At 33.7% G+C, this 27,835-nt stretch overlaps 3 protein-coding genes and 6 non-coding genes across 9 annotated transcripts; 3 read left to right on the top strand and 6 right to left on the bottom strand.

The window, feature by feature from the left end:
• Positions 1–1,947: 1,947 nt before the first annotated feature.
• Positions 1,948–2,019, bottom strand: Trnae-uuc. Its single transcript has one exon. It is a non-coding gene; the product is annotated as a tRNA-Glu (tRNA).
• Positions 2,020–2,376: 357 nt separating this feature from the next.
• On the bottom strand, positions 2,377–2,448 carry Trnae-cuc. Its single transcript has one exon. It is a non-coding gene; the product is annotated as a tRNA-Glu (tRNA).
• A 409-nt stretch (positions 2,449–2,857) lies between these two features.
• Trnae-cuc lies at positions 2,858–2,929 on the top strand. The gene has a single exon. It is a non-coding gene; the product is annotated as a tRNA-Glu (tRNA).
• A 226-nt stretch (positions 2,930–3,155) lies between these two features.
• On the top strand, positions 3,156–3,227 carry Trnae-uuc. The gene has a single exon. It is a non-coding gene; the product is annotated as a tRNA-Glu (tRNA).
• Positions 3,228–3,388: 161 nt separating this feature from the next.
• Positions 3,389–3,460, bottom strand: Trnam-cau. Its single transcript has one exon. It is a non-coding gene; the product is annotated as a tRNA-Met (tRNA).
• A 4,600-nt stretch (positions 3,461–8,060) lies between these two features.
• Positions 8,061–8,134, bottom strand: Trnai-aau. The gene has a single exon. It is a non-coding gene; the product is annotated as a tRNA-Ile (tRNA).
• Positions 8,135–9,169: 1,035 nt separating this feature from the next.
• LOC6580690 (thioredoxin, mitochondrial) lies at positions 9,170–9,885 on the bottom strand. Its single transcript, XM_002006466.4, has 2 exons — positions 9,571–9,885; positions 9,170–9,501 (listed from the first exon to the last, which is right to left on the bottom strand). The coding sequence occupies exons 1-2, from the start codon at positions 9,732–9,734 to the stop codon at positions 9,231–9,233; spliced, it is 435 nt and encodes a 144-aa protein (XP_002006502.1). The 5' UTR covers positions 9,735–9,885; the 3' UTR covers positions 9,170–9,230.
• A 77-nt stretch (positions 9,886–9,962) lies between these two features.
• LOC6580689 (general odorant-binding protein 56d) lies at positions 9,963–10,615 on the bottom strand. Its single transcript, XM_002006465.3, has 2 exons — positions 10,512–10,615; positions 9,963–10,314 (listed from the first exon to the last, which is right to left on the bottom strand). The coding sequence occupies exons 1-2, from the start codon at positions 10,563–10,565 to the stop codon at positions 9,976–9,978; spliced, it is 393 nt and encodes a 130-aa protein (XP_002006501.1). The 5' UTR covers positions 10,566–10,615; the 3' UTR covers positions 9,963–9,975.
• A 15,742-nt stretch (positions 10,616–26,357) lies between these two features.
• On the top strand, positions 26,358–26,996 carry LOC6580688 (general odorant-binding protein 56d). The gene is made up of 2 exons (XM_002006464.4): positions 26,358–26,460; positions 26,520–26,996. Exons 1-2 carry the CDS (start codon positions 26,410–26,412, stop codon positions 26,865–26,867), a joined length of 399 nt encoding a protein of 132 aa, XP_002006500.1. The 5' UTR covers positions 26,358–26,409; the 3' UTR covers positions 26,868–26,996.
• Positions 26,997–27,835: the final 839 nt, after the last annotated feature.

Genomic DNA, 27,835 nt, shown 5'->3' with positions numbered 1-27,835 from the left:
ATACTCAACCAAACAAGAAAAAATCAAGTCATCGGATATTCCCATCTGGCATTACGCCACGCCAACTGCGAATAATAAGAATGAGATAAACAATTATTCACTTTTACATACTCAAGAAAAACATCTCCGCCATTTGTAACGCCAACATGCCCCACCATGTGGCAAATGCGCCCAGCCACATCTCACAACTATATGCTCCCAACCCAAAGACATTTCGGCTCAATTCGTTCTGTGCGGATATAGTAACTCTGCTAACTGGAAGGGATGAATAGGAGCACTCAACACAAGCAGTCATTACCACGCTAAAGCTACCATGACCACAAAGATCACTACAAGTCAAAATTCTTCCCACCTCATGAACACTGTCAAAATCACCCAATCAAACTTACAATCAATCAAGGTTCCTGAATTAAGTAACATTTCATACTACAAGAACCCATCTCTATTCAGACTATTCAATACTTTGATATTATAATTGATGATATATGATATTGTATATAAAAGTTTTATACAAATTCCATAAATAATAAGCAGGATTACGCATTCAATAATCAATCGCTCCCATATATAAACCTTCCAGCCGTTGCTAAATTTCAATTGGTTTTGGAGTATAATTTTGTTGACATTTTTATTTTTATATATATACATATATATATATATATTTTTTTTTGTTTTGTTTTTTTTTTTTTTTTTTTGTCTTTTTTTTTAAACGAAAAACAAAACCCCTTCCATTTGGCGACTTTGGATGCGCTTATTAATTTAATTTTCGTAGGCTCGCCATGCACTTGAAACCGCTTTGCGTCGCTGACCAAGGGACACTCACTACACATACAAACAAAAGCAGCCATATAGCACATTGGTTCACCCGCGTTGGTGGCTTACAAAAGCGCAGTCGCCCAATGCGAACAAAAATAAAATCACCCAAAAAGCCGAAAATAAAAAGCCCAAAAACCAAACTCGAAACTCGAACCACGTGGTGCCCGCTTTCATGCGCTTCGTTTAGCAAAGTGGATGTTAAGTGTAATGCGATTTTTATGTAAATTTTCGCCCAAAGAAAAAAAAATGAAGGAACACACGCCACAACCCACACTACTATAGACAACAGATTGAAGAGACAGAGCGACCGAGAGAGATGAGGCAACAGTTCTGATGACTCCCGTTGCCACGGCCACACGCCAGATTAAACTGGAGAAGCCGGATAATCAGCAGAAGTAGAACTTGACAGACGGATGAAATATACGAAATTCGCACTTGTGTCAAACTTGATTTTCCAAACAAATCTTAACAGATTTTATATATTTTAAATGGAAATATTTGTATAATTGACAATGAAATATAGAGCAAAATCAATAGAGTAATATATATTTATATAATACATATTACACAGCACATAATACATACTCGTACGCCGCAATGATAATCATAAGTGTAACGTGCTTTACACCCCCCTCACACATCATAAATACAATTTATAAGAGAAACTGTCACTCTCGTTTTTAGCATATTTTTAGAACAGAAATTGTCATTAGTTGAAGACCATCAGTACGACCGACAACTCTAGGCAGGAGCAACCCCGTCAGAGTCGTGGTATTAAATTATAATCACAAAGAATCATAATTTTGTATCATCAACTGGCCTTTTAGTATTTGGGTAGAACGTCAGTCTACCTCTACTAATGACAATCGTTTCGCCGCAACGTACAAGCAGTCTAATAGCCAGTTGTCAAAACACATTGAGAATTCTAAGGCACAAACCGTAAAAAAAAGAAACAAAACACGTTTTGATCATTGTTTCCATGACATCACCAAATTTATTTTGAAATAGCTAAATATACCAATTCTACATATGATCAAGTATTTTTGCAGACCCTTTAAAGATATTTTCTGTATTTAATGAATGAATATGAATATTAAATATTATTAACAAAAACAAAAACAAAAAATTTACTTCCCATACCGGGAATCGAACCCGGGCCTTCTGGGTGAAAGCCAGATATCCTAGCCACTAGACCATATGGGACACTTCTAGAAGAGTAGCCATTGCCGGTTTTGTTATATTTATATTTCCAAGAACACAACTTTAGATTTGCTTCACTTTTCATTATAGTTACAGTATAACTATATATATAATTTAGTTACAATGTTAACTTTACTTTAATAAACCATCAATATTTTAAATATAATGGAATTTCCAAAACAAGAATATTATCAAAAATAAATTAAACCAACTAATTTCATTCAAAACTGAGTGGCCATAGCAATAGCATAATAATTATTCTATACAATAAATTATTATAATAAAGTGTGAAAAAAAAAAAAATCAAAAAATCAAAAAAAAAAATAATAAAAAATAATGTCTCTGCGCTTTCAAGCAAACTTCCCATACCGGGAATTGAACCCGGGCCTTCCGGGTGAGAGCCGGATATCCTAACCACTAGACAATATGGGATGTGTCTTCACGACATCCAAATTCTCAATATATATTTACTAATACAGCACATTTTTCATGTATTATTAAATCAAACAGCAAAGCTTTGCTGATAACAAGTAATTTTTTTTTAATATATTAATTCCAAAAAACATACAAAGAACAACATTTGTATCTATATACAAAAACAAATATATATACTTATTTAATATATGGGTGCTCATGATTATTAGATAATTTCAATATTTAACCTAACGAAACTCTAGTTACTGTGTATAATTTAAAATTGTGATTTTCAATCACCATGGGCCTAACAATATAATTGCCTATGAAACAGAAGATCTGAATTGGATTAACCATCCAAGCAGAGTAGTTGCCAAAGTTTATGTTTATTATACTATATAACGAATTTTGCATTTTCAGAAGTACATCCCATATTGTCTAGTGGTTAGGATATCCGGCTCTCACCCGGAAGACCCGGGTTCAATTCCCGGTATGGGAAACAGTGGTTATCACATTTTTTTTTTAAATTATTTTTTTATTTTAGATTTTTAATTTAAATATGTGTTCACATGCATGTATGTATACACATATGCTACAAATGTATATTATTTCATGTGACACAATAGTTAAATGAATTTCTATTGGTTTTAGTTATGGCCTTCAAAATTGTGAGTCGCAAGCATTTGTTAATACTCAAATATGTTATTTGACAGCACCACCACCGGTCCCATATGGTCTAGTGGCTAGGATATCTGGCTTTCACCCAGAAGGCCCGGGTTCGATTCCCGGTATGGGAAGTTACTTTTTGTATATCATATATATTTTTTTAAATTTTAAATTATAAAAGTTATCAAATTATTCGGAGAATTTATAGCGTTCTCTGCAGGTTTGTATACAATTTTGTATGTAGATATAATAAAAAAAGAATTGGAAACTCATTTTCCAACCGACTGTATTCTAGCAGAGCAAGGTTTCGATCCTCGGACCTCTGGGTTATGGGCCCAGCACGCTTCCACTGCGCCACTCTGCTTGTTGTCGGGGTTTCTGCTAATGTGCAATAAAAGACAGCCAGCTGCTCAATACAGAACAGTTATTATGGTTATTGTATAGTATTTTTGTCTCTCTCGCACACACGCGCATCGCTGCTATGCTCATTCTCTGAGTTGTCGCTGGACCACGGATTCACGTGGATTACGTATTTACTTAGCTGTGGCCACACACAAGCGTTGACGACTCTTATCGCAACGTTGCATGCGGACGCTGCTTACACTCTCAACTATGCCCCTGTCCAACCTTCTTGTTCTTACTGCTGCTGCTACTACTGTGTCGACAATTTTCGCCTTTAGCACAAATATGACTTTAATAACCGCGTGTTCGTGTGTCGCGTGCAATTTCCTGTTGATTCTTTTACGTTTCTGTTTGCTCTGCTTGCAGCGGTAGCCCAAGTCAGCAAGTTGAATTTCAGGTGACTTTAAATATGCTAAAAATAGCTAGCATATACCAGCTGGGTTGACCAAATAATATTTTAAACTTAAATCTGAAAAGAATTTTACTATTTACAAATTCGTTTTTGAGTGTCGAAAATATTGATCAAATTATATGAATGAATGCGGGCCTGTAATTATATTGCAGAAATCATGTTTTTCGATTCAATGCAAATCAAAGCACTTTGCAAATAAAGTCATATTTTGCTATATTTGCATTCAAATTTTCTGTAATAACTATGGCTCAACTGCAGCGTAAATATGATTATTTGCTACCCAGTTGTTGTTTTCCATGAGGAGGTATGCGAAATCAAATTGACATATTTTGTCAATAAATTCCACATTTTAATTAATTTTCGCGCGCCACTTAAGAGGCAGCAGTACCGTTACTGCAGTGCACACACACGACGGACACGCCCAATGCCCATTTCAAATGGGAAAATGTTCAGAGACCGCAAACACTAAATTGCAAATAAATTTGTTTAAATATGCAATGGTAAAGCGTCAAGTGTGTGAGTGTGGATGCTTGTATTCGTATATATGTGTGTGTGTGTGTGTGTGTGTGTGTGTGAATGGAACTCCAAAGCTGCGGCATGCCACCTGCTGGGAGGGGATGCTGCGGTGCCTGCCTGCAGCAAGAGACATGAGACAAGAGACAACGTGCGCATCAAATTTTAATAGGAAAACCCCAAAAAGTTCAAGCCACAAAGTCCATTTCCATGGCACCCTTTACAACTCGCACAGTAACTCCTCGCTCGCATCCATCCCCCACCCCCCATTTCCCTCAGGCACTGTTGCTGCTGCAATCCCGTTGGCCTCGACATGCCTGATGTACGTTTCTGGTTTCGGCCACCAAGATGTTGCATTGACATTGAATATTGATGAAAATAAATCGAATTTCCGCCAGGCAGTAGAATTTTCCATGGCCAAAGCCGGACGATGCGATGGATCTGCCTGCCCAGCAGCTAAAAAGAAAAAAAAAATTGCCGAAAAAAAAAACTCTACAATATCTCCATATGTAGAGCTCCGTGTCTGTTTATATTGATTGCCAAATGGTTTGAGCCGGCAAAAAGGGTTCCGGCTGAATACATCTATCTGTTTGAGTGTCAAAATCCCACGATGTGTGTGCATGGGTTGAGTGTAGCTGCGTGCATGTGTGTGTGTGCTGCATTACGAGAAATTTGCGGTTTTAGAGATTCAAAGTTTTGCTAGAAGACAAATGAATGACAGTCAATATGGCTATAAAGCAGGAACGTGTTAAAGAGATAACATCGGAGAGTGATTGCAATACTATTGGAAAAATATATTTGGAATAATCTAGGAGGTACCTATATTATAACTATAGAAAAGTATTTCTTTGATTGAACGAGATCTAGTGATCAAAAATTCGTTCAATAAATTCTTAATAAAATGTTTTCAATATATTTGTAATCTTTATATGTTCAATAAAATTTATTTATTGATTTATATTGGTTATATTAAATGTGTTATAAAATATACAAAATTAATAATATGTAAATATTACTAGTTTTAATTTATTAATTCATTTATAATATTTATAAAGTTTGATATTTTTTTTTTATTCATGCAATTCGACATAGTTTTCAAATTAAATTTCTCGTCCATCCCAATATTTGTCAGTATAATAGTTTTCTACTATGTATAAATATATATTTTTTTTAGGTCTCAAATGATTTCTACTCATTTAAATATTTTACAAGAATTTAATTTCAAATTAAATAATACATATAATTATTATATGAATATTTGCACTTACTTCTTCAGGTTTTCAGTTAAATCTTAATATATAAAATTTCAATTTCAAATATCGCACAAATGTACACATTATATAAATATATATAATAAGTGCATAAATTTAATAACGGACTTCCACTCACTTCCTCAACTTTTCAGCCTTAATCTTAATACATCACGCTATATCTACCATCGGATATTTGTAACAAGCGCCAGCCTCCTGGTAATCAATGTGCAATCAATTCAAATTCAAAGCGAAGACTCATAAGCCCATCGTCAAGTGCCTGGCCTCATACATCATTTTTCGATGAAATTTTAAATCGTTGCGCAAACAGCTTTGCAGCAGCCCTTCACTGCCTCAGCCCTTCGTTCGTCCTCGTCCTCATCCTCTCCCTTGCCCTCGCCCTCACCCTCGCCCACAAATGCTGAAAATTGGCTTTTGATGTGATGCTGGGGCATAAAGCGGCGCAGTTAACACTTGATTTGTATTTAAAAATTATTGACCAATTCATGGCTGCTGATTAAGTTTGTGTTTGTGCTTGTCAAACGGTCAGGTGCAGATGTGGGTGGGCGTGGCACTGGCAAGGGATGAGGCGGAGTCGGAGGCTGTAAGCGCGTGTTTGTTTCAACATTGGCAACCGATTGATTTTTGCAGCCACAAGGCTATGGCCACGGCCACGGGAAATTGCATAAACGCCACACACAAACACACAGACAGACACGGACTCAGGCCCATATGAAAATCCAATTTTCCAGTGATTGATCATACAAAGAGAGAGAGAGAGAGAGAGAGAGAGAGAAAGAGCAAAAGAGACCGATAGAGAGAGAGAGAGGGAATAAGCTAGGGACAGAGCGTGGCTTGTGGTTGGAGGTAGTTAACCACACACATACACACACCAGCACACACACACGTGGCTATATGTCAAGTTGGTTTGTCTGCTGGACCATACGCAAAAATAATGTAATTAAAGCAATGTTTGCATAATAAAAATTAATATTTGTTGCATTTTGTGCGACGTGCACACTCGCACACCCTCAGTGAAAGGTCCAGTCATTGCATTTATGACTCCTGCTCTGTCCTCCTGCGTCTATCTGCTTAACTCCTTTACATGTTTACCTAGGTGGCGGCAGTGGCAGCGGCGTTGTCTGCCCAGCGCTTTATGCGGGCTGTCAAATTCAGACAGTTTGCACACATGATGTACAATCGCCCTCGTTGCCCTTTCCTAAAATCCCTTGTGGCGTTAAATTCTCCCTGCAAAATCCAGAGATTTGGACTCTATTGCAGCTGCTACTGCTACTACTACTCCTGCTGCTGCTGCTGCTCCTGTTGCTGCTCCTGCTCCTGTTGCTGCTCCTGCTGCTGCTGTCCAGAGCCCGTCTGTTTGTTCAAGTTTCGTTTCAGCAAATTATGTTCGAGCATATGGAGGGGATTTACATTGGTCCGGCAACTGTTAACAAACACTGGACAACACTGACAAACACTCACAACACTGGCGCAACAACACTGCTTCCTGCACACCGGAGGCAGAGTTGTTGTTGTCTGTGTTGATTGTCTGGGCTGTTGCATTCGACGTATGCAAATATTGAAATAAGTCTTAATTGAATACAAATACTCAATTACATTGCGGCACATCTATTTTGTGGGCCCGGCTCAAACAGTTTCTCTTCCATGCAAACACACACGCACAAAAGTAACTCCACTTCTTTGCAATTTTGTCAATTGTGCCACATTTTTGCTTTATAATTTCAATTTTGTTCATGGTCATAAGTGTCGTCGTCGTCGTTGTCGTCATCAGCCTCATCGTCTCCCCCTTTTTTCAATCAGCTAACAGAATGGTTATGGTAATGTATTTTGGCAGGCTGTGCGTGCGTTTGGTAAAAGGGTGAAGGATTAGTCTGTCATATTATGAATGCGGGCTCTATGCTAGACTGTTGTCTGCCGGTGGTCAGACAATTATTTTCAAAAGCAAGGACAGAGGCTACAGACTTTGTTTAATAGACCTACATGTATGCTGGTTAACCTGAACGGAAATGTTGAATTATGCTTTCAAAATGTCATTGGTTTAATATATGAATTAAATATTTATTTGTTTATAATTATAAAATGTATAATATTCTTATGGTATTTTGTTTTATTATTTATAATTTAATTACTTTTTATCTTCATTAAATATAAAATTAATTTGTAATTTTCCCTTTAATTTTTTTGTTTTACTTATCAGATATATTATATATTTTTGAAAGAAATAATAAGAATTCCTTTATTTATTTGAATCAAATTATATTTTAAATGGTATTAAAAAAGTGAGTGTAAAAAAAATATTAATAATTGAAAATATGTATGTCAATGTTTCAAGCACTTAAAAATAAATTTTACAAAAAATCTGATCATGGCCCATGGGGGGATCGAACCCGCGACCTTCGCGTTATTAGCACGACGCTCTAACCAGCTGAGCTAATGGGCCGATGTGAAGAGCTGCAGCTCAGAGCAGTACACGAAATGAGCGTGCAATGAAATATATTTCGATACACACATTTTATTGACCACATTTTATTTATAAATTATAATTATCTCTCTTTCTGCTTTAACGAGATAAGATTATTTTTAATTTATTTTACTGCTCGTTTATATTTAGTGAACATATTTTTGCTTTTTTTTCTGTTTTGTTGTGTGAAATAAATAAAAACGAAAAATTTGATAAGCAAATTTCGTTTCTGTTTCGTTTGCTATATATGACATAGTTTACTCAGTCTTCTTTTGTTTCTAATAATATAAATATATATAGCAAAATGCTATTTATATAGGAATTAATGTCAAAGTGTATCAAATATATGCATATACAAGTACAAATTAAAATAGAATATTTGATTATATAAATAATATACTAGCTAAATTATCTGCTCAGATTTCTTCAATTTAATTTAAGCTCGTGTCATTTGCGACAAACCGTTTTCAGTGTAGTTTCATTAGAGTCATTTGGGAGTACAAGGACTTAATACTTCATCAGCCATTGTTCTGTAGCATGACATGCATCTTGAAGCTATGCTCCGAAGCGAAACACAAACCCAAACCAAGTAACACGCATTTGACACTTCATTAAAAAGCAACATTACCAAAATCAATTAGAGTGTAGTCCCCTAAGCCCAGGACATAACCAGCAAAAGCAAATAGAGATGGATGGACAGAGTTGTAGATGGATATATAGATACAAACAGAGAGAGATAGAGAGAGAGTTGCACAGTATCTTTGTTGTTTTTGGCTAGCAAATAAACAAACAATTGAGCATACACGAGCTGCTACCCATTGTATTTGTTGTTGGCTCACCCAACTCTGACGCTGATTCACAAACTGTTTGAGAAACAGGCGAACAGAGTAGAGCCGAGACTATGTTTGCATTTTGAATTGCCGGCACCGATATTTGCACTGGTAAATCGCCAGACGGCAAACGGTAGACGGTAGACGGCAGACAATAGACGCTGCTGGTTAAAGTCCTAAAAAATTAATTAAAAACGTGTTTATTCATAGTTATTATCTGTGAATGCGTTAACATAAAAACCAAATCACTTTTTTACAAATATGCAATCGGGCGCACTCTCTTTGATAACCGTCGCTAACCAATTTCTGATCTGTTCTGATGGCTGCAGCCCCTCCAAGCGATTTAGCTCCTGGCCCTTGTGCATAATCAGTATCGACGGCACAGTACCCACATTATACGATAATGCCAGATCTGTCAATTCATCGATATCAATGCGCGCCATCTCCATATTGCCTCTCTGCTCATTTATAATACATTTGAGGCGGGGCATGAGAGCTTTACAGGGCGTACACCAACTAAACGACATTCGAATAAAACACTTGATCGATAGCTGGTATAGTTTAGTTTACGGTTATTGCACTGACCTGGCATAAAAATTTACTAAAACTGGTCTCTTTGAACGTCGCACTTTCTTTTCAAAGTCGCTCAAATTGGATACGTCAAATATGGTCCGGCTGGCAATTGTTTTGCGGGAATTCAACAAACTTTTCAGCAGTTTAATTTGTATGGAATTCCTGTTTAACGACATTTTAGCGGTAATTTTGATGATTTTTTATTTTATTTTCGGATTTTTTTCCAAAGTTATGTAGCCAAAAATTATAGGAAATGGGAAGAAAATTTTTCTGTAAATTTGTGAGAATTTTACGGTAGGTCGAACGAATAAAAACTGTTTTATAGAGAAACTTGAATTTATACTTGAGCGTAACACTAATAGAAAAGGTTACTTAGGAATATGCTTAAAGATTTATTTCAAACTACTTAGCTAAGCTCTAGGCCCAAGCCCGATTCCTATAGAAGCACCGATAGATCTGAAAGCCGGTGTCGCACTTATTGGCACCCTTGATCGACGCACAGGTGGCCAGAGCGGCCTTCACTTGATCCGCTCCGGCGGCGGGCGCCAGCTTCTGCAGCACCGCATCTCCGTTGATCTGACCCTCGACTATAAAGCCAGCCCTCTCCAAAAAGCAATTGGCATAGCATTTGACCTTATCGTCGGCATCTTCGAAGTTTCCATTGCGCAGCGCAATCGCCTGCTCCTTGGTGTTGCCCTCCTGCTGAGTGCATTGCATGGCATTTGCGCGAATCGTAGACCTTTGTTCAGCAGTTAACTAAGTTAAGATTAACGGGTTATATTCATATGAAATTCTTATTATAATATACTAAAATAAAATATTTATAAATATGCTACATATATTATAATTAAATATTATATATTATAATACATATATAATGTAACAAATAAATTACTTTTATATATTTTAATTATTTTTTATTTTTTAATATAAAATCATAATCATTTACTCACATCAGCTGCCAAGGCCATAGCTAGAAAGCCCATTAAAACTATTAGCAATTTCATTTTTAATATGAGTTTTTTATATATAGTCTATATATTTGTATATATTTATTATTTATCAATATATTGATAATACTTATATTGTAGAATATTTTCGTTGGCCTTTTGTATTCCTTCTGTCAACTGGTTTTGTTTTGCATTGCGCTTTTATATGATTTTTGCATTGATTTCTCGATTTTAATTTTGCTGTGGAATAAGCTTTTATGCACTTATTGAAAATTAATTTTGTCAACAATATAATTCCAAGAATTATGTTAATTCTTATAGTTTTTTGTTTCGTGATTATTTCCTGAAGATAATGAAACCTAGTTAATATAAAATTTCATTTATTTAAGAGTCTTTTTATTAAATTCAAAGTGGTTAAACCGGGTATAATGTTTCTTATATAACAGATGAAGTATACTCGAGCCTATGTAATATGTACTTCCGTCTGCTCAGCTCTCATCTTTGTCTTTGTGTGCTAAAGTAAAATACTTAATTTATTAAATATAAACCTCTTCTCATTAATGCACTCTGATATTTATCCGAACGCTGAGCTCCACAGTTGCCTTTCAGCTTTATTTATATACATACAATCTTTTATATTTTATTTATATGTTTTCTCGCGCATCTCTCAAATGTATAGACCCGTTTGCTCTATAACTACAAATACCTCTTGGTGTCTTGGCCAGCTTCCAGGCTAATTATGTGACCTACATGCCAAAGCTTCAATGAGATTGCTTTAAATTTGTTTGCCTTGGTCAGCAGCTACTTATGCCTCACATATACACATCCACACACTCACACACAAAATATATACTATATACACATATATATTTGGGTCACATTAGATCGCATAAGGCTGATAACATTAAGCAGGCACTTTCTTCATTTGGCCATGTTTGCTTGCTTGAAATGAATGATGAGCTCTCTGACTATGTGTGTGTGTGTGTGTGTGTGTGTTGTCTAAACATTTTTATGATTCAGGGTTAGAGATAGGATACATTGCTGTCATTCAGCTAGGCTTTACATAATCTACAGCCTTTCAGCAATTAGTTTTTGTTTTTGTGTGCCACAGATGATAAGTAGCCAAGTTTTGCAAAGAGTTTGCTTTCAGAGATGGATGGTTGGAAGGATGCTTGATTGACAGGCGTTTTGATAGAAAGTGGGTTAGGGTTGCCTAGGCAAAATCAAATTTAATGCAAATATCAGCAAAATATAGGCTGGCTTTAAAGACTGTATATGATACAGCCCATTCAGCTATCCTGCATGAATATGAACTACAAAATATTTGCATGCTGATAAGAAATTAGTTTTTTGTTATCATTTTCAAATTGTTACGAAAATAAATGAGTTTTTCCACACACAATCATAAACCATAAAATATAATATATATAACCATGCATATATATATATATGCGCTATGAGAGCTTGTCGCTTGTGGAGGCGGAGGAGGGGCCGGCAAATGTAATTAAAAAACTTTCCAACCGCATCAACATAAATGTATGGCGCATAAAATACTGTGCATTTGACAATTTTTGGTTGACATTTTCTCACTCTGGATGTGTATGTGTGTGTGTGTGTGTGTGTGGGCGTCATAGAAACCGCTAAAAAGTTGGGCGTGACGCATTGTATTTAGCCATTTTGCAGCTAAATTAAATGCTCGAAAAGTTATTATTGTTGTTCATAAATAAATGCCGGCTGGCTGGCTATTCATCGATGAGCGGGCGCTCATTTAATGTGTTAAATGCTTTTACGAGCCAACAAGCTCCTGCCCTGCACTCCTTCTATTTCTGTTGTTTTTGGTAATCGGGTATGCGCGGGTGGGGACCGTACGCAATTTCATTTATTTTAATTGAAGAGAACGGCTTGGCCTTTTGGGCTATTGCTGTGGCCATAAAGTGTGTCCAAAAACCGTTAAAGTGCTCTGAGCAGAGGTAAACGACTGTTAAATACCCTGTAGAGAGCTTTAAATAAATGAAGATTCCTGTGGATGAACTTAAATTGGTGTACATATTTTACGGGTAAAGATGAGCGACTGCTAGATACCCCTATAAAATATATAAATTTTCCATATATCTAAATATTTTGCATTTTGACATGAAGTTTATACCAAATTATTTTAATCTTAATGGACTACTGGATGCCCTGTATGTTCAAGTATCAACAAAGGCATTTATAAGGGAAGTATAATGTAACCTACAAATAAGTTCGATAAGTGTGTTCGGAAGATACCCTGTAAGAAAATTGAACTAACTTAAACAAATATATATAGTATATATCTATATAATACATATATAGTATATATCGATTCTAATGCGTATTTAAATATATGTGAAACCTTTCACTGCACGGAAATATAAAAGACGTTGGTGAAAATCCCATAGAAATACTGAAAATATATATATGAAAATATATACATATGATAAATAATTGTGTCTGTTATAGATAGTACTTATCTAGTACTTATAACGAACACATTCGTATAGATAAGTACTAAGAGCATCATGTTCATTTAAAATACATATATACCATAATTTAATGTTTGATATAATAATAAAATCAGGCTATAAATTTTGATCGGAAGCAGAAAAAAATTTATCTATAACAAGGTTTAGGTTATTGACTGAAAGATGCTCTGTAATGAAAAGTATTTACAGTTAAATATATGTTAATATTTCAAATAAATAAAAAAAAAATTTTTTTCTTCCCTGGATGACATCCTAACTACCCCATTAAATATCATACCTTGGTGTCTAATGAGTTTTATGTTATTTATGATCTCGAAATAGATTTCAGTGTGCTCAGACCTTTGCACAGTCTGGGAATGCCATTTCTTAAATACTCCGATAGCCAAAGAGTATTAAAAAACACATTTCGTTTAATTGCATTTAAATCGCAGGCCCAAACACGAACCCAAAAAACACCTTAATAGGCCATTAAGGTGCGCGTACCGCCCCCAATCTCAAAAAAGGTTTACTTGCAATATGTGCAGGCAATAAACGTTTAAAGTTCGCATTTAACTGCAAATGATAGCCCATAAATTCTCGAAAGGTAAATTTAATCAATTATTTCGGGACTCAATTGCAATATTGATAAAATATAGGCTATCTTTTACTGTCTAGCCATTCCCTTTAAAACCATTATATATATATATACATATACATATCTATAATATACATGTATCTATGTATATTTGTAATATCATATAAATAACTTGTATAGCAACAAAGTGGCGCCAGCTTCTGGCATCTTGTCTGTCCCCTCCGCTTGGAGGAATCCCACTTGCCCGCTAGCTCCATAATTTTCCATTAGCTTTATTATATACTCATTTGCGCAAATGTCTTATATCATTGTTATTAGTAAATCTTATGCCTATGATTATTGCCTTTCCAAGTCTGTGTGCGTGTGTCAGTGTGCTCTTGTGTGTATCTTCGATAAGCTCCCTCAAAAACAGCTCCATCAGACACATTTCCTTTGGGGATATGGCGCAAGGTTGTTGAACTCTGCCTTACGGTTTTTGGGGTCAGTTGGCAAAATGTGTTGATAGTGCAGCAAGCAAAATAAAATAGCCGCGAAATGGCATTACGAATGCCTACTTAGGGGTTGGCTGTGCCCTAAATGAAATTTCGTCTTATTTTATCTGATAATTTTGATATATATTTCGACGAATATATCATTAATAAAGTTCTTTATTGTATTATAAGATATTGACATAAATGGGGTATTTGTTTTTAGCGGTTTTTCAAAGAAATGTTATTATATTAAAAGGGGGTTGGTGGTTTGAAATATTAAAGGAGCTCTTTTCAAGGATAAATAAATATAAGAAATTTATGAAAATTGAATACAAAAATTTTTTTTTATTTTATTTTATTAGTATTATGTATTTATTTATTGGGTATCTCAATATAATGAATTACAATTAGAATTAGAAATGATTAAGTTCTCTTAACTTCCCGCATCGTTAATACTACAGCTGCGAAAAATAAAATAGCACCACTTGCAAACGCAAAGTTTAAGAAGTTCTCCTAGGTGCATTTATCAATGTATTGATCTAATTTTTTCTTGTATATAAGCAGAAAACAATTAATAATCGCAACAAGCAAGAATTATCCCAAAAATATTAATCGTTTTTATATAATTCAAAAAATTCTCAAAAAAGTCGTAAAAATGCCGAAAAAAATAATAGCACCACTAACCCTTTTCGAGTGAAAATCTATATTTTTCGCAGATTTGAATATCTTCAAAAGCACTAATTGATGAGATTTGTTGGTTATATATCTATTTTGATTAAAATATTTTCAGAATTTGTGAAAATTTTCAAAAAAATGGGTCGTGAAGAGCATTACACCACCGAACAACCCAAACTCATCAAAAAGTTGATTTCGGCTCAAAATTTTCACAGGAAAGTTGGTCATTTGATGGGTTGTTCAAATGAAATGATCCACAATGCATTAATCCATAAAAAAATTAATGAAAAGCGCGGATTGCGTTGAGTTCTGACCCAAAATCATGTCACTCGTCTCATTTACGAGAGTAAAAGGATCCTTTTAAGCCGGCTACTCAACTGAAAAGGGACCTAAACATATCAGCAATGGACCAAACAGTACGGAAATATTTAAGACATCTCGATTTGAACACTTTCCGTTCAAGAAAAGAACCATATTTGAATATAAAACACATTTCCAAACGGATGGCGTTTGCAAAAAAGTAGTCTCATACTAATACACTTGATCCGCTATGCTTAAGGGTTTTTTTTGTATATCTAGGACCGAATTCTAAGTTCTGTGGATGTCTCACGTAGGACCGCGATCCTTTTCCACTAAAAATTAGCATCTTACTTTCATTATTCAAAAGTATGTTTTTTCATTCCTTCGTAGACCAATTTTTGTGTTTCCCTTGCAAACGCCATCCGTTTGGAAATGTGTTTTATATTCAAATATGGTTCTTTTCTTGAACGGAAAGTGTTCAAATCGAGATGTCTTAAATATTTCCGTACTGTTTGGTCCATTGCTGATATGTTTAGGTCCCTTTTCAGTTGAGTAGCCGGCTTAAAAGGATCCTTTTACTCTCGTAAATGAGACGAGTGACATGATTTTGGGTCAGAACTCAACGCAATCCGCGCTTTTCATTAATTTTTTTTATGGATTAATGCATTGTGGATCATTTCATTTGAACAACCCATCAAATGACCAACTTTCCTGTGAAAATTTTGAGCCGAAATCAACTTTTTGATGAGTTTGGGTTGTTCGGTGGTGTAATGCTCTTCACGACCCATTTTTTTGAAAATTTTCACAAATTCTGAAAATATTTTAATCAAAATAGATATATAACCAACAAATCTCATCAATTAGTGCTTTTGAAGATATTCAAATCTGCGAAAAATATAGATTTTCACTCGAAAAGGGTTAGTGGTGCTATTATTTTTTTCGGCATTTTTACGACTTTTTTGAGAATTTTTTGAATTATATAAAAACGATTAATATTTTTGGGATAATTCTTGCTTGTTGCGATTATTAATTGTTTTCTGCTTATATACAAGAAAAAATTAGATCAATACATTGATAAATGCACCTAGGAGAACTTCTTAAACTTTGCGTTTGCAAGTGGTGCTATTTTATTTTTCGCAACTGTATATATAATAATTTTTAGTTTATTTTTGAATTTAATAATGCACTTTTATTATTTTTATTTTATTGACAATTTGAAAATAAAATGTAAAAACAAAATTAAAATATAAAAAAAATAAATAAAAATAAAACTTAATTATTTATATATAATTCGATTCAAAGCTCATAGAATTAGGTAGAAAATAAATTCAGAATGTGCTCAGCGACAAACTCAAATTGCAAAAGCTTGAATAATAACAATTTAAACACAACTCCAAAAAAGTTCAGATGCAAATGGAAAAGTTTCTGTTGCTTGTGTGTGTGTGTGTGTGTGTGTGTGTGTGTGTGTAGATGTGTGTGTTTCACACAGTCATTTCGTGGGTGAAACTGGTTTTCATTAATTTAATGACTGATATTTGCATATTTTTGTGCAGCTTTTCGTCAAATTAAAATACACGTGACAAAAACTTAACGTGAGAGAACTCATGAGTCTCGTCTCTTTGTTAAATAAATAATTTATCCATTTGTTGCACTCGCAAATAGATGTAGTGAATATGGAATGCTCTTTAAATTATGGTATTAAAACTAAACTTTGTTATATATTATAATATTACAACAAGCATAAAAGTCTTTAGTTCTAAAATGTAAAATTATTTTGAGTTAAATGTTTAAAATGAAAATTTAATAAAGTTGTATAAACATCTTATTCTTCTATCTATTGCAATTATTTACTGCCTGCATAAACGCTTTAAATAATTGGCCTACACCATTTAACATTTAATTAATAAAAGTGCAACGTAGAATAGCTTCAAGTATAATTTAGCAGTGTATACAAGTTGTGTTGCGTCTTTTGGCATTGAGTTAATTATATTAACAGCTTCCACAGAGCTGTTAGCATGAGCTAACACATTAGCTTTTAATTGGTATAGAAATATATTTTATAGCTTATAATCATAAAGTGCGCACAGCTTGATTTCATTCAACTCTTTCGGCATTCGGAATTTCGATAACTGTCGAAAGCTATGCGTAATCCGCATAGCTTATCATAAATTCCAAGCATAACTGAAGGCAAAAATTTGCTGCTTGTCGATCCAAAAGCAAATTAATACCAAAATGCGCATTGTTTCGGGCTTCCCTTTTAGAGACCCTTTCCCCACCTTCCCCCCTCCATATGAAACCCGCTGGCATTGCAGCTACAACCATTTTTGATTGCATTAGATATAATAAATAATTTTTGGGCTACGTTGGCAAAGCATCTTTCCTCTCTCTCTATCTCTGGCCTTCCCTCTCCCTTGCTGTTTTTGGCTGTGAAAACGTAAATAGAATATTTTATGCAATTTATTTTGTTTCGAATTGAAGTGTCGAAATATTCACTGGGTGTTGCTAATGCACTCGTGCGTTCCATGCAATTGGAATTATGATGGGAGCAGTTGGCCTCAACAACAACCAGATAAAGCACAGTTCGTGTGGCCAAAGACAAATTTGAGTGTGAATAAAACATTCTATTGTATTAAATAGAATTTATGAGTGGCTAGCTAAATGAAATTGTATAAGAGAATTTATGAAAAATATCTCTCTTATGTGGCTGCAGCGGAGCTCTGAATATTGAATATAAATTCTTTTTGTAAGAAAATCTTACAATCTTACATATTTCGATATCTGATATTTATGTATGCTTACTGCCTTTTCATGAAATATGAAGTCATGGATAAGTCTTCGGTAAGTGTTTGGTTAGTCTTGATTCAGTCAAAAATTTATGAATTTGTATATTTATCTGATTTAAATCTTCCTTACTTACTCATTTAAATTTTACTTGAAAGCAACACATAATAATCCTTAAATAAATGAATAATAAAATAATTTAGCTGCATAGTTTAACAAGTATAACAAAATAATTATTACATTTAGCCGATCCCGCACATAAATATTATATATATCCAATAAGTTAACGTAGATAGGGAAGTACTTAAAATTTTTAATTATTATTTTTTATTCTTATCTCGAAAATTTTTCATAATGGCGCATAATTCATGTTAATAGAATATTCTTGATTTTAAATGCATAGTAAATCTCCACTGAGCTAATATTTTGTGTTACTTTGTTTTAATAAAAAATGCATATATTAACATACATTTATTAACTTGCTGCCATTATATAACCTGCTCGAAGTATATTATAATTATTATATATGATAAAATTTCAATTATAATATATATACTATATACTATGTTTACATATACTATGTTTACATTTATTTAGCGTAGTAGTTAAAAATAATTTAGTTTACATATTATTAAATTTTACGTTTATATATATATATTTTATATATCTATTTTAAGCGCTGTATATGTTAGCAATGCTCACTTTCATTCACCTTTGACTATTTATTGATATCAAAGCCCATTAAACCCAACCAACCTTATCAAATGGGAATATGTAATCTATGCTATGATTCCATCCAGAACTAATTCACACAAATAGAGTTCAGTATTTAGTTGCACCTGCACTAGCCGAGAGCCACTTTAACTTTATTTTTCTGTATTTGGCGACAAAATAAAACGCATTTGCTGCCCAGCTCATTACACACTAAAAAGGCAATCGAGCATCAAATTACAAAGCAAATAAAATGCAAATAGCATTTCTTTCCACTTTGTTGAGATAATTTTCTTTTGTGCATGTATATATATTTTTTTCAAAATACGCTGCCTGAGATGGGTATAATGGCATTGTTGGATAAGTTGGAATACTAATCAGAATACATATATATGTATATGATACAAGAACATAATTGATTTTCAGCAGAAACAACAATCATGATATTTACTATAAATAAATTATAAAATGTAAATAAATTTTTGATGAATATAAAGAGCATTACTTGTACAGATTTCCTTGATAAAATCGTAATAAATTACTTTAAAATTAATTTTCATTATGCCTATAATTATATAATTAAGGCACAAATATAAATAAATAAAAAAATAATTTTTAGTTGCTATAACACAAACATAAATAATTAAATAATATATTTTATTTAATATAACAATAAAATTAATTCTCCCATCTTGTTGCTTCGATATGATTTTATTTTATAATTTATGCATCAAGCTTTTTTTTCCAAGATGGGAGAGCATACAAAGTGCGCTTTTGTATAGCCACAATTTTACTATTTTCCTTTTTTCCTGTTTTGGGTTAGCGTAGTCAGCTCCCAATTTCATGCAGCTGACCACGAGCGCTGTGCCTTGTAATTGCTAAGCTCCGGATTAAACAATTTCCACATTTAACATGGAGCATCTTTAACCTTTGCTACAATAAATTTCGGGGGCTCTCTGTCTCTGCTTCTTCTTCTTCTTTATTGTGAGCCCTGTGCAGGGGCTTAATTTTTGGCATTGCGATAAGAATTTTTAGCGACGCTGTCATTTTGGTTGGGCTTTGGCTTTTACGAGCCGGCGCTAAAGACGCATATACTTGTTTTTTTTTTTTTTTTTTTTTTCTGGTGGAGAATCAGGTTGTGCTTGTTGTCTGTCTAATTAGATGCTTTGCCTAATTAGTTGGTTTTATGTGAGGGCTCTTTATGCCTTTGGCTTACCTTTTTAGATGTCAGCCAAAGCACAGCGGCAGCAGCAGCGCTCCGCCCAGTCCAGGCCAAGCTTCTACTCTCCCCCCTCCCCTTGCGCTCGGCAGTGTGTAGGTGCCCTGTCGATATACTCGTATATGGAGAATGTTATAAACTTTAACGTTTATTAAAAAATTCCATGCACAAGCAAATATCCACAAGGACCAGGACAATAATGTGAACTAAAGCAGCGCATTTTCTGCTGATTTTTTCTGGCTGCGCCCGGCGCCCGGCGCCCATCCCGAAACCCCAACTTCTTTATCGAGCTGCGAAGTTTGCTTGTACGCTCTCTCTTAGATTTTTCAATTTCTTACAAAACGTTTACTGCATTCCTTCACCTGACTGTCTTTGATGCGTTATATAAGAAAGAAGAAGGGAGAGAAAAAGAAAAGGAAACGAAAACATCTCACAGTTTGTTCCTTATATGAAGTGGTCGTAACTGGCTCGAGGGTTCTCGGTCTCAGTCCTAGTCTCATTCTCGTTTGGCTCATCTGGAGTTTCTCTGCTAAACTAAACTGAGCTGAACCGAACCGAACTTGTCACAAAAGAATTCATTTTGTCGCGCTTGGAATTTTTGCGCAAAATATGCGCTGGGCTGCTGCTAGTGTGTGTGTGTATGTGTGTGTGTGTGCATCGCTTGCTTCCTAAACAATACTTTTTCTTTATTATTTGCTGGAATTCAATAAATATTACTAAAACACTTCGCAATCGGGCAAATCAACAGAATTCTCACATCATTTTCTTTTTGATATTGCCTTCGCTTCTGTTAATTTTCTATTTTTATAGGCATATTTTGTGACCCTTTTTTTAAGTGTCCTGCGAGTCCTTGGCGGCATTTTATGACGCGTTTTGTTACCAAAACAAAAATTTTCGGTAATATGCGCACATTTAATTGCCTAATTGTTTTGTTCTTGGTATTTTATTGCAATGCCTCCATCCACATTGTTTTTGTTTTTTTACGAGCGCACGCATTCGTTTTATGACTTAATTACTTAAATGCGTTTTATTTTGCATGCGGTTATAATCATAAACAAATTATAGAAGTGGAAATTATGATATCTCTCGTTCCCACTGCGGACCTGGCCATTCACCTTTTATGGCCGCCGATGAGATTTTTATCAGCCTCTGGGGCCGAGCGAGAGAAGCTTAAGTATATATAAATATTTATAAATTATAAAAATGAAAAAACTTTTGGTACTCTCCCGAATAATAATCAATAATCCTCATTCATGCTTGACTGTGTTTTCATTTACGGCTGCCATTGAACGGTTATGCAATTAAATTAAGTATACAAATAATTCTCGTTCTTCTTTTAGCAAAGGTCAGGCAATTATTATTGCCCTTATATTTCCAGGCCAATAACACATTGAAATTATTGACATATCAATATCATTAATTAACAAAAAAAAAAAAAAAATAGTATTTATGAAAATAGTATTTATGAAAATAGTAGAGCTAAATTTAGCTATGGATGAATATTCTATTCATAAATATGTGTTTAATGCCTAATGGGATTAATATTATATACATATTCGAATATGTTGCAATATCGATCATTGATAATAAAATGAAAATAATATTCTATTCACAAATTTAATGCCTAATGGGATTAATATGATATACATAAATGAAAATGTTTCAATGTCGATTATCGATAATAACATAAAATAATATACTATAATATAATATGTTTATATTTATTCTATATTTTATTTAATTTGGGCAGGCTCACTTTTAGTTGTCAGGGTTTAACTAATTATATAAAATGGAATAATTTTATTCTGTTTGACAATATTATTTCGTAACTTTCTTATTTTTATATTTCATATAAAAATTTGATAAGTGGATAAAATAATATATTTGAATTTAAATTTTTTTATTTTGAAATTTAAATAATTAATATTTTCACAAAATCTAGAAATATTTTAACTACTATTCGAATTATTTGGATATTAACTTATTAAATATACGGTAAATAAGAATACTAGTATATATATTTACATTTCTCTATATCACTGTATTTTCACTGTTAAAGGAAAGTTGAGCACATGTGAGGATTTTAATTTATAATATATTTTGTACTAGATTAATTGTACTCTTGCACTATTCGTGGTACTTTTGATACTCTAACTTTTTCCCGTAGCTAAAGCCATCCCCTTCTGAACGTTTCTTTAAAACTGTAGCCAAATTAAAAGTCCTCAAACGCATGTAGGTCACATTTCGAGTGAATTAAGCACATCCCACTTCAAAGCCCACTTTATCTTAGCATCAGCAAACGCAGAGCTCTGCCCTGCCCTGTCCTACCCTGTTCTCTGTTCTCTGTTCCTGGCCTTAATTATAATTTAAATTAACTGAATTTGCTTTATTTGATTTGGCTGCTTTAGTGTTTTAGTGGTTTGTTTGGCCCGTTGCTGACTTTGGCGCACATTTTCGCTCTAATTGCGTAGCCCCAAAAGCTGAGCTTCTGGCTTAGATAAGCCTTTTGCTGATGCTGATGGCCGGGCCCATTTGTGAATTTATTAGCCAGGTGCCTAGCCGCCCTTTCTCCCATTCAATTTTTTTTTTTTTTTTTTTGTGGGTTCGAGGCTCCCGAGTTTTTTGTGAAATTAATGCGGCAAATACTAATTAATTGCGCAGGTGTTGCAGCTGCTTTACCTGCTGTTCCTTGCTACTGTTGCTGTTGTTGTTGCTGCTGTATCTGTTGTTGCTGCACGGGATAAGCCTAATTGAATTTCTGTACGCATATTTTTTCTCTGTCCAACCCAGAGATCAAGCCCCATACAACGTGACAGTAATAAATGATATATAGGCCATTCGGTTATTAAAGCTTTGTTATATCTAAATTTTTAATTATATAGACAGAATTTCTGTAGTGTAAATACTGTTTGTTGCAAGAAAAGTTTTTTTTATAATATTTATAAATTTAAAAAATATAATTATTTGGTTTTGTTGGAAAAATATGCTTTTGTTTTTATTTATATAACTTTTATAATTAGTTTAAAGATACATATCTGTGTTTTGGTATTCCATTTTCTTATAATTCTCTGTGGATTAATTTAATATAAATGTAAAATTATATAAAATCAATTTATTTCTGCTATTGCATAATACTTAATTTTTGTTATTTTGTATTTATTATTTATAGCTTGAATAACAATTGTTTTAAATTTGTTAATATTAATATTAAATATTTTTATTACAAATCTAATTAAGTCAGGTATATTAAACATTATTGTATTTAATAGTACTACTAACAGCTCTTCCCATAATCATTTTCATGATATACATATATTATATTATATCCATGCATATTGTATAAATATTAGTAAATCATTCATGTTTATTATTTTTAAGTATTTCTAACCAGTTTCAGTTGCAAAATTAAATGATTATCTTTATTTAGTTCGGTTTTTGTATTATTCTCCTCTTAATGAACAAAATTTAAATTTATGATTCTTCCGTTTTTGTTATGTAATTGGTTTCTTCGTATTACTTTTAATTTTCATAGCTAATAAATTTTTTTTTGCATGACTTGCCATAAAGAAGCTAATAAAATTTGCATATGACTCTGAACGGTTGACGGTTGACTACAGGTAGTGCTCCCGTGTGTGTGTGTGTTTGGCTGGGTCTCATGGGTCGCATATTCTTTTGGTCATATCGCATTATAATGTCAACGTAATGTTGTCGTCAAATAGTTTTTCGCGTGACATTTGCATTTCAGTTTAGCCTGACAGCCCGAGTCGCGTCTCAGCCCCTCCCGGGTCCAATGACATTTCATTAGCTTTAGCAGGACTTTCTCCTCTCTCTCCCCATTCTCTCTCTCTCTCTTTCATTCTCTTTTTGTAACGTGTGCCATTGTTTTCATAGTCGTTTTATGTGCTGTTTATATTTTTATGGCATGCCATATAGTATTTAATATAGTGTATATGTATATGTATTTATATAAGGTAGATCTCGCTATTAGTCCCCAGTCCTTTGCCCTAACAGTCTATCATGTCTGCAATAAAAGAATTTTATTATTTTCTTATATGAAGTTATAAAACGTTGCCATTTCCATCATTTTATCTAGTTTGTTTTTTTCTTCTATATTTTATTTTTTTTCACAGAAACTTTTGTTGTTGCCTTTTGATACCCTCTTTTCATAAGGAAAATCGGGTGTCTTTTTAAATATGAGATAATATTTTTTCGGAAAGGATATATGTATTTAAATTAATTTCATATTTATTTCTAGAGTATGTTGAAAATAATTCAAAAATAATTGATATGTTTTCTATTTTGAAAATAATAAACAAAAAATATATAACAAAAAAATTAATAAACATTATTTATGCACTTTATAATAATGAAATATAATACAATTTTTTTTTCTGTTTTGTTTTGTTTTTTTTTTTTTATATTATATTTTGATATAAGAAATATTTATCAAATGATTTCGGCATTCTCTGCCTTTAATCTACTCAAAGTTCTTGAGGAACTTTCACAAAATGAAGAGAATTTTCGGTGCTTCATAGAGTATCAGCAGGGCAAATTGTTTACCTTTCTAATATATTTGTTTTTTAGCTACTTAAGTCACAGGTTCCTTCAAACTTTCTTTATACATACATATATATATATATCTGTTGTCTTTGGTTGTGGAAGGCGCGTTTCGTGTTTGTCGTTATTATTGTCAATAAATCTATGGCAGTTACAGCAACAACACGTTGACATTATGAATTTATTACTATTTAAATATTTTATATTTGTTATGGCTCTGGCAGGCGACGATGGCACCCAATAAGCAACGTTGCCAGAGTCCTCACATTTTGTCCTTCCCTTTATTTTAGTTTTATTATTGTTGAATTGTTTTTTTTTTTTTTTTCGTCTTCTTTTGGTTGGTTGGCGTGCGTAACTATTTATGAGTTTGTCTGGGTAAGTTTTTGGTTGCACTGTTAAAGGTAGTTTGAGTAGGTCATGAATTATCGATGCTGTCAGCAGTAAATATTTGTAATATATGCGATATAACGTTATTTGTTGCACGACTTGCTTGTAAAATACCCAAATAGAAAAAAAGAGAGAGATAAAACATCAACTTTGAACCATTCGGTTCCAGACACACTAAATACCCGTTGTAAAATGTTTTAATTGTTTTTTTTTAATTGTCAGACAGACAGAATTTTTATTTATTTATTTTTTTTTTGCTGGGCTTTTTGGCAAACCAGTTTCGGCATTTGGACTTTGGCATCAGACACCGATTCGAATTGAGATCAATCACACATATCGCTGGCCCCCTAGCCAGGTCAACTCATTATTAATCAATTTGAAACCGGTATGCTTAAATATATAACAGTTTGAAGACAGTTCAAGCGTATTTGTCGCATCTCATTTCGATTGGGTTAATTATGGAAATGTACCTAGACACATTGATCGAGTAGCTGCCATATAATTGGCACTGATTATTAGGTGGATATCATCAGATGATGGCTACCTTTGAGCTGTCATATATACGTGCACTGGAGTAGACAAGGCTGAAAGCTTAGCTCATCAAACAGCAATTATCATTAAACTGTGCACAGTTTATCTGTGGCAATCGATTTAATTGTGGAATTTTAAAATGACATCGCAATATTCAGATAATTAAACTGAAGCTAATTGGGAAAGTCTAAATGTTATTAAATGAAACGAGAATAATGTGAAATCTATAGTTTTCTTTCTCTTAATAGTTTCTGTCAACAACAGCTGTAGATTGATTATTGTCTTTATGATTATTTTCATAGTCATTGAATTTTAATGAGTATTGAAGGACATAAATAATAAAAAAGGAATATAAGAATTACTAGGGATAATGACAATTCAATTACTGAAGCATATTTCGCTATTCTTATACAAATCTTGTACTATTTTAAATTGTTTGGTCATGCACTAAAAATTATTTTAATTATTTTGATTCTAGACAAAAAACATTAATTTAATTAGAGCGACAATATAAATGCTTACACGTGCTATTTTTACTAAAATAAATGATTACAAAAAAAAAAAAAACTATTTTCATTTTTGTTTTTTAGTACATGCAATTATGTCTCATTAGTCGGGCTGATTGGACGAATTAGCCCTGAATAATGAGTAGAAAAATAATATCGAAAAAACTAAGTATCAAAACTTGCTGCATCGCTGAACTCAATGGCACTTCAAGTTACTTAAAATACACAACAAATTAACGTTAATGCTAACTTTACAAATTACAATAAACAATTAACAGTGGGCACTGCGAATAACAATAAACCTAGGTAAATCACTGGCAGCAATAGTTGCAAAGGTCGTCAGATTACAAAATAAAGTGCACAAAAAAATAATTATAAAATTAATAAAAACTAACAATCTTTATGGAGATAGAGAGAAGCGTTTAGAACGTGACGCATTGACAGCAGAAGCTGAGCATCATTAAAAAAGCGCGAATCAAATAAACTACTTCTACAAATTTTATTACTCTCTTGTGATCAGCCAGCTATAAACAGAGAGAAAGAGAGTGCGAGACAGAGAGAGAGGGAGACAAAATAATCTAGCCGAACCGAAAAGTGGGCAAAGTTCGCCAAGTCAAACGATATAAAAGCGTATCGCACGATGAATCAAACAAGCAGTGTAAAAAGCAGATACAACCAAATACATCATGAAATACCTTATCGTTCTCGTTGCCTGTGTGGCTCTGGTCGCTGCCGATGTAAGTGTTGCAGGCTATGGAGTTCTTATAACTACTATATATCTCTATATTCATTACAGGAATTGCAGCTGTCGGACGAGCAGAAGGCCCGTGCAAAGGCCAATGCTGGAGCCTGCATTGAGCAGGAGGGCGTCACCAAGGAGCAGGCTATGGCTCTGCGTGAGGGCAAATTCGAGAATGTGGATGAGAAGGTGAAGTGCTTTGCCAACTGCTTCCTGGAGAAGAGCGGCTTATTGGCCGATGGCCAGATCAAGTCCGATGTCGTGTTGGAGAAGCTGGGACCGATTGTGGGCGTCGACAAGGTCAAGGCTGCCCAGGAGAAGTGCGACTCGCTGAAGGGCTCCGATAAATGCGACACCGGCTTCCAATTGTATCAGTGCTACTATAAGCAGCGTACTCAGATCTAACTCAATCGAAATCCAGCTCCAAGTCTAACCTAACCTAAAGCATCTGTGAAGTATTAGCACGAAATTGAATAGCAACCGTTAATAAAATGAAACTGTAAATAAAATAAATTAATCAGAGCTTCCTAAAAATACATAGTATTTTAAATAATATAAAAAAGAAAACTATTTGAAATGATCCATTGAATAAGTATTCAGAGTCGATTGATTAAATTTGAAATTATCGCCTATCGATTGTAAAAAACTAGTGAGATATATGTATATACAATTATATATTAAATTTTAAATATATGCATACATATTCGATATACTTGAAATCTCTTTAAATATGGAACTAATTGCATGGCTAATGCGATAAATGAAGTTCATACTATAAAAGCAATATCTTCAAGCAAGCAAAGAACAGTTAGAATAAATTTATCAAAAGAGCAGCTGATTTTAAGAGTAAAAGCAATCATAATGAAATATATATTATTGTTCTTAAACTGCTTAATTTTAAGTTTAGCCTGTGTAAGCATTATAGATATATACACTATATACTACCGGCATATACAAATGAGAATTTAATTAATATTCTTTCCAGAATCCCAAGCTGCCGGCAGCTCTGAGGGACCAAGCAGCGCGAACATGCCTGCCATTGGGCTTTAGTAATATTCTGAATTATCGGTGTTTTCCCTACTGCTTCATGAACAATATGGGCTTCTTCATAAATGGACAGATTAGTACAGATACGGTGCTTCTAATAATGGCTCCCATAGCCGGCTTGGAAAAGGTTAAAGCTGCGCAAGCCAAATGCGATATTGAGCGATCCAGAGAAAAAAAATGTGATTTTGCCGTAAAATTAAGCAAGTGCTATGAGGATAACGATGTGATAATATTTGATGATTTGTCTTTTCTGTATTCGGATCTAGTAACATCATATTTTAAGAAAACAAATTCTACAAAGTAAGTGTTCCATCCGGCGATACCCT

The sequence above is a fragment of the Drosophila mojavensis genome, unplaced genomic scaffold, assembly GCF_018153725.1.
Source record: "Drosophila mojavensis isolate 15081-1352.22 unplaced genomic scaffold, ASM1815372v1 contig_81, whole genome shotgun sequence".
NCBI lineage: Eukaryota > Metazoa > Arthropoda > Insecta > Diptera > Drosophilidae > Drosophila > Drosophila mojavensis.
This window is presented reverse-complemented; position numbering and strand designations above follow the sequence as displayed.

What these genes read in the sequence shown, in the direction of transcription:
- LOC6580690 (XM_002006466.4), bottom strand. Translation starts at nt 9,734, where the DNA reads ATGTCGTTAAACAGGAATTCCATACAAATTAAACTGCTGAAAAGTTTG. An exon ending in TTAGTAAATTTTTATGCCAG is followed by an intron (nt 9,502 to 9,570) that starts GTCAGTGCAATA and finishes AATGTCGTTTAG; the next exon opens with TTGGTGTACGCCCTGTAAAG.
- LOC6580689 (XM_002006465.3), bottom strand. Translation starts at nt 10,565, where the DNA reads ATGAAATTGCTAATAGTTTTAATGGGCTTTCTAGCTATGGCCTTGGCA. An exon ending in CTATGGCCTTGGCAGCTGAT is followed by an intron (nt 10,315 to 10,511) that starts GTGAGTAAATGA and finishes ATCTTAACTTAG; the next exon opens with TTAACTGCTGAACAAAGGTC.
- LOC6580688 (XM_002006464.4), top strand. Translation starts at nt 26,410, where the DNA reads ATGAAATACCTTATCGTTCTCGTTGCCTGTGTGGCTCTGGTCGCTGCC. An exon ending in TGGCTCTGGTCGCTGCCGAT is followed by an intron (nt 26,461 to 26,519) that starts GTAAGTGTTGCA and finishes TATTCATTACAG; the next exon opens with GAATTGCAGCTGTCGGACGA.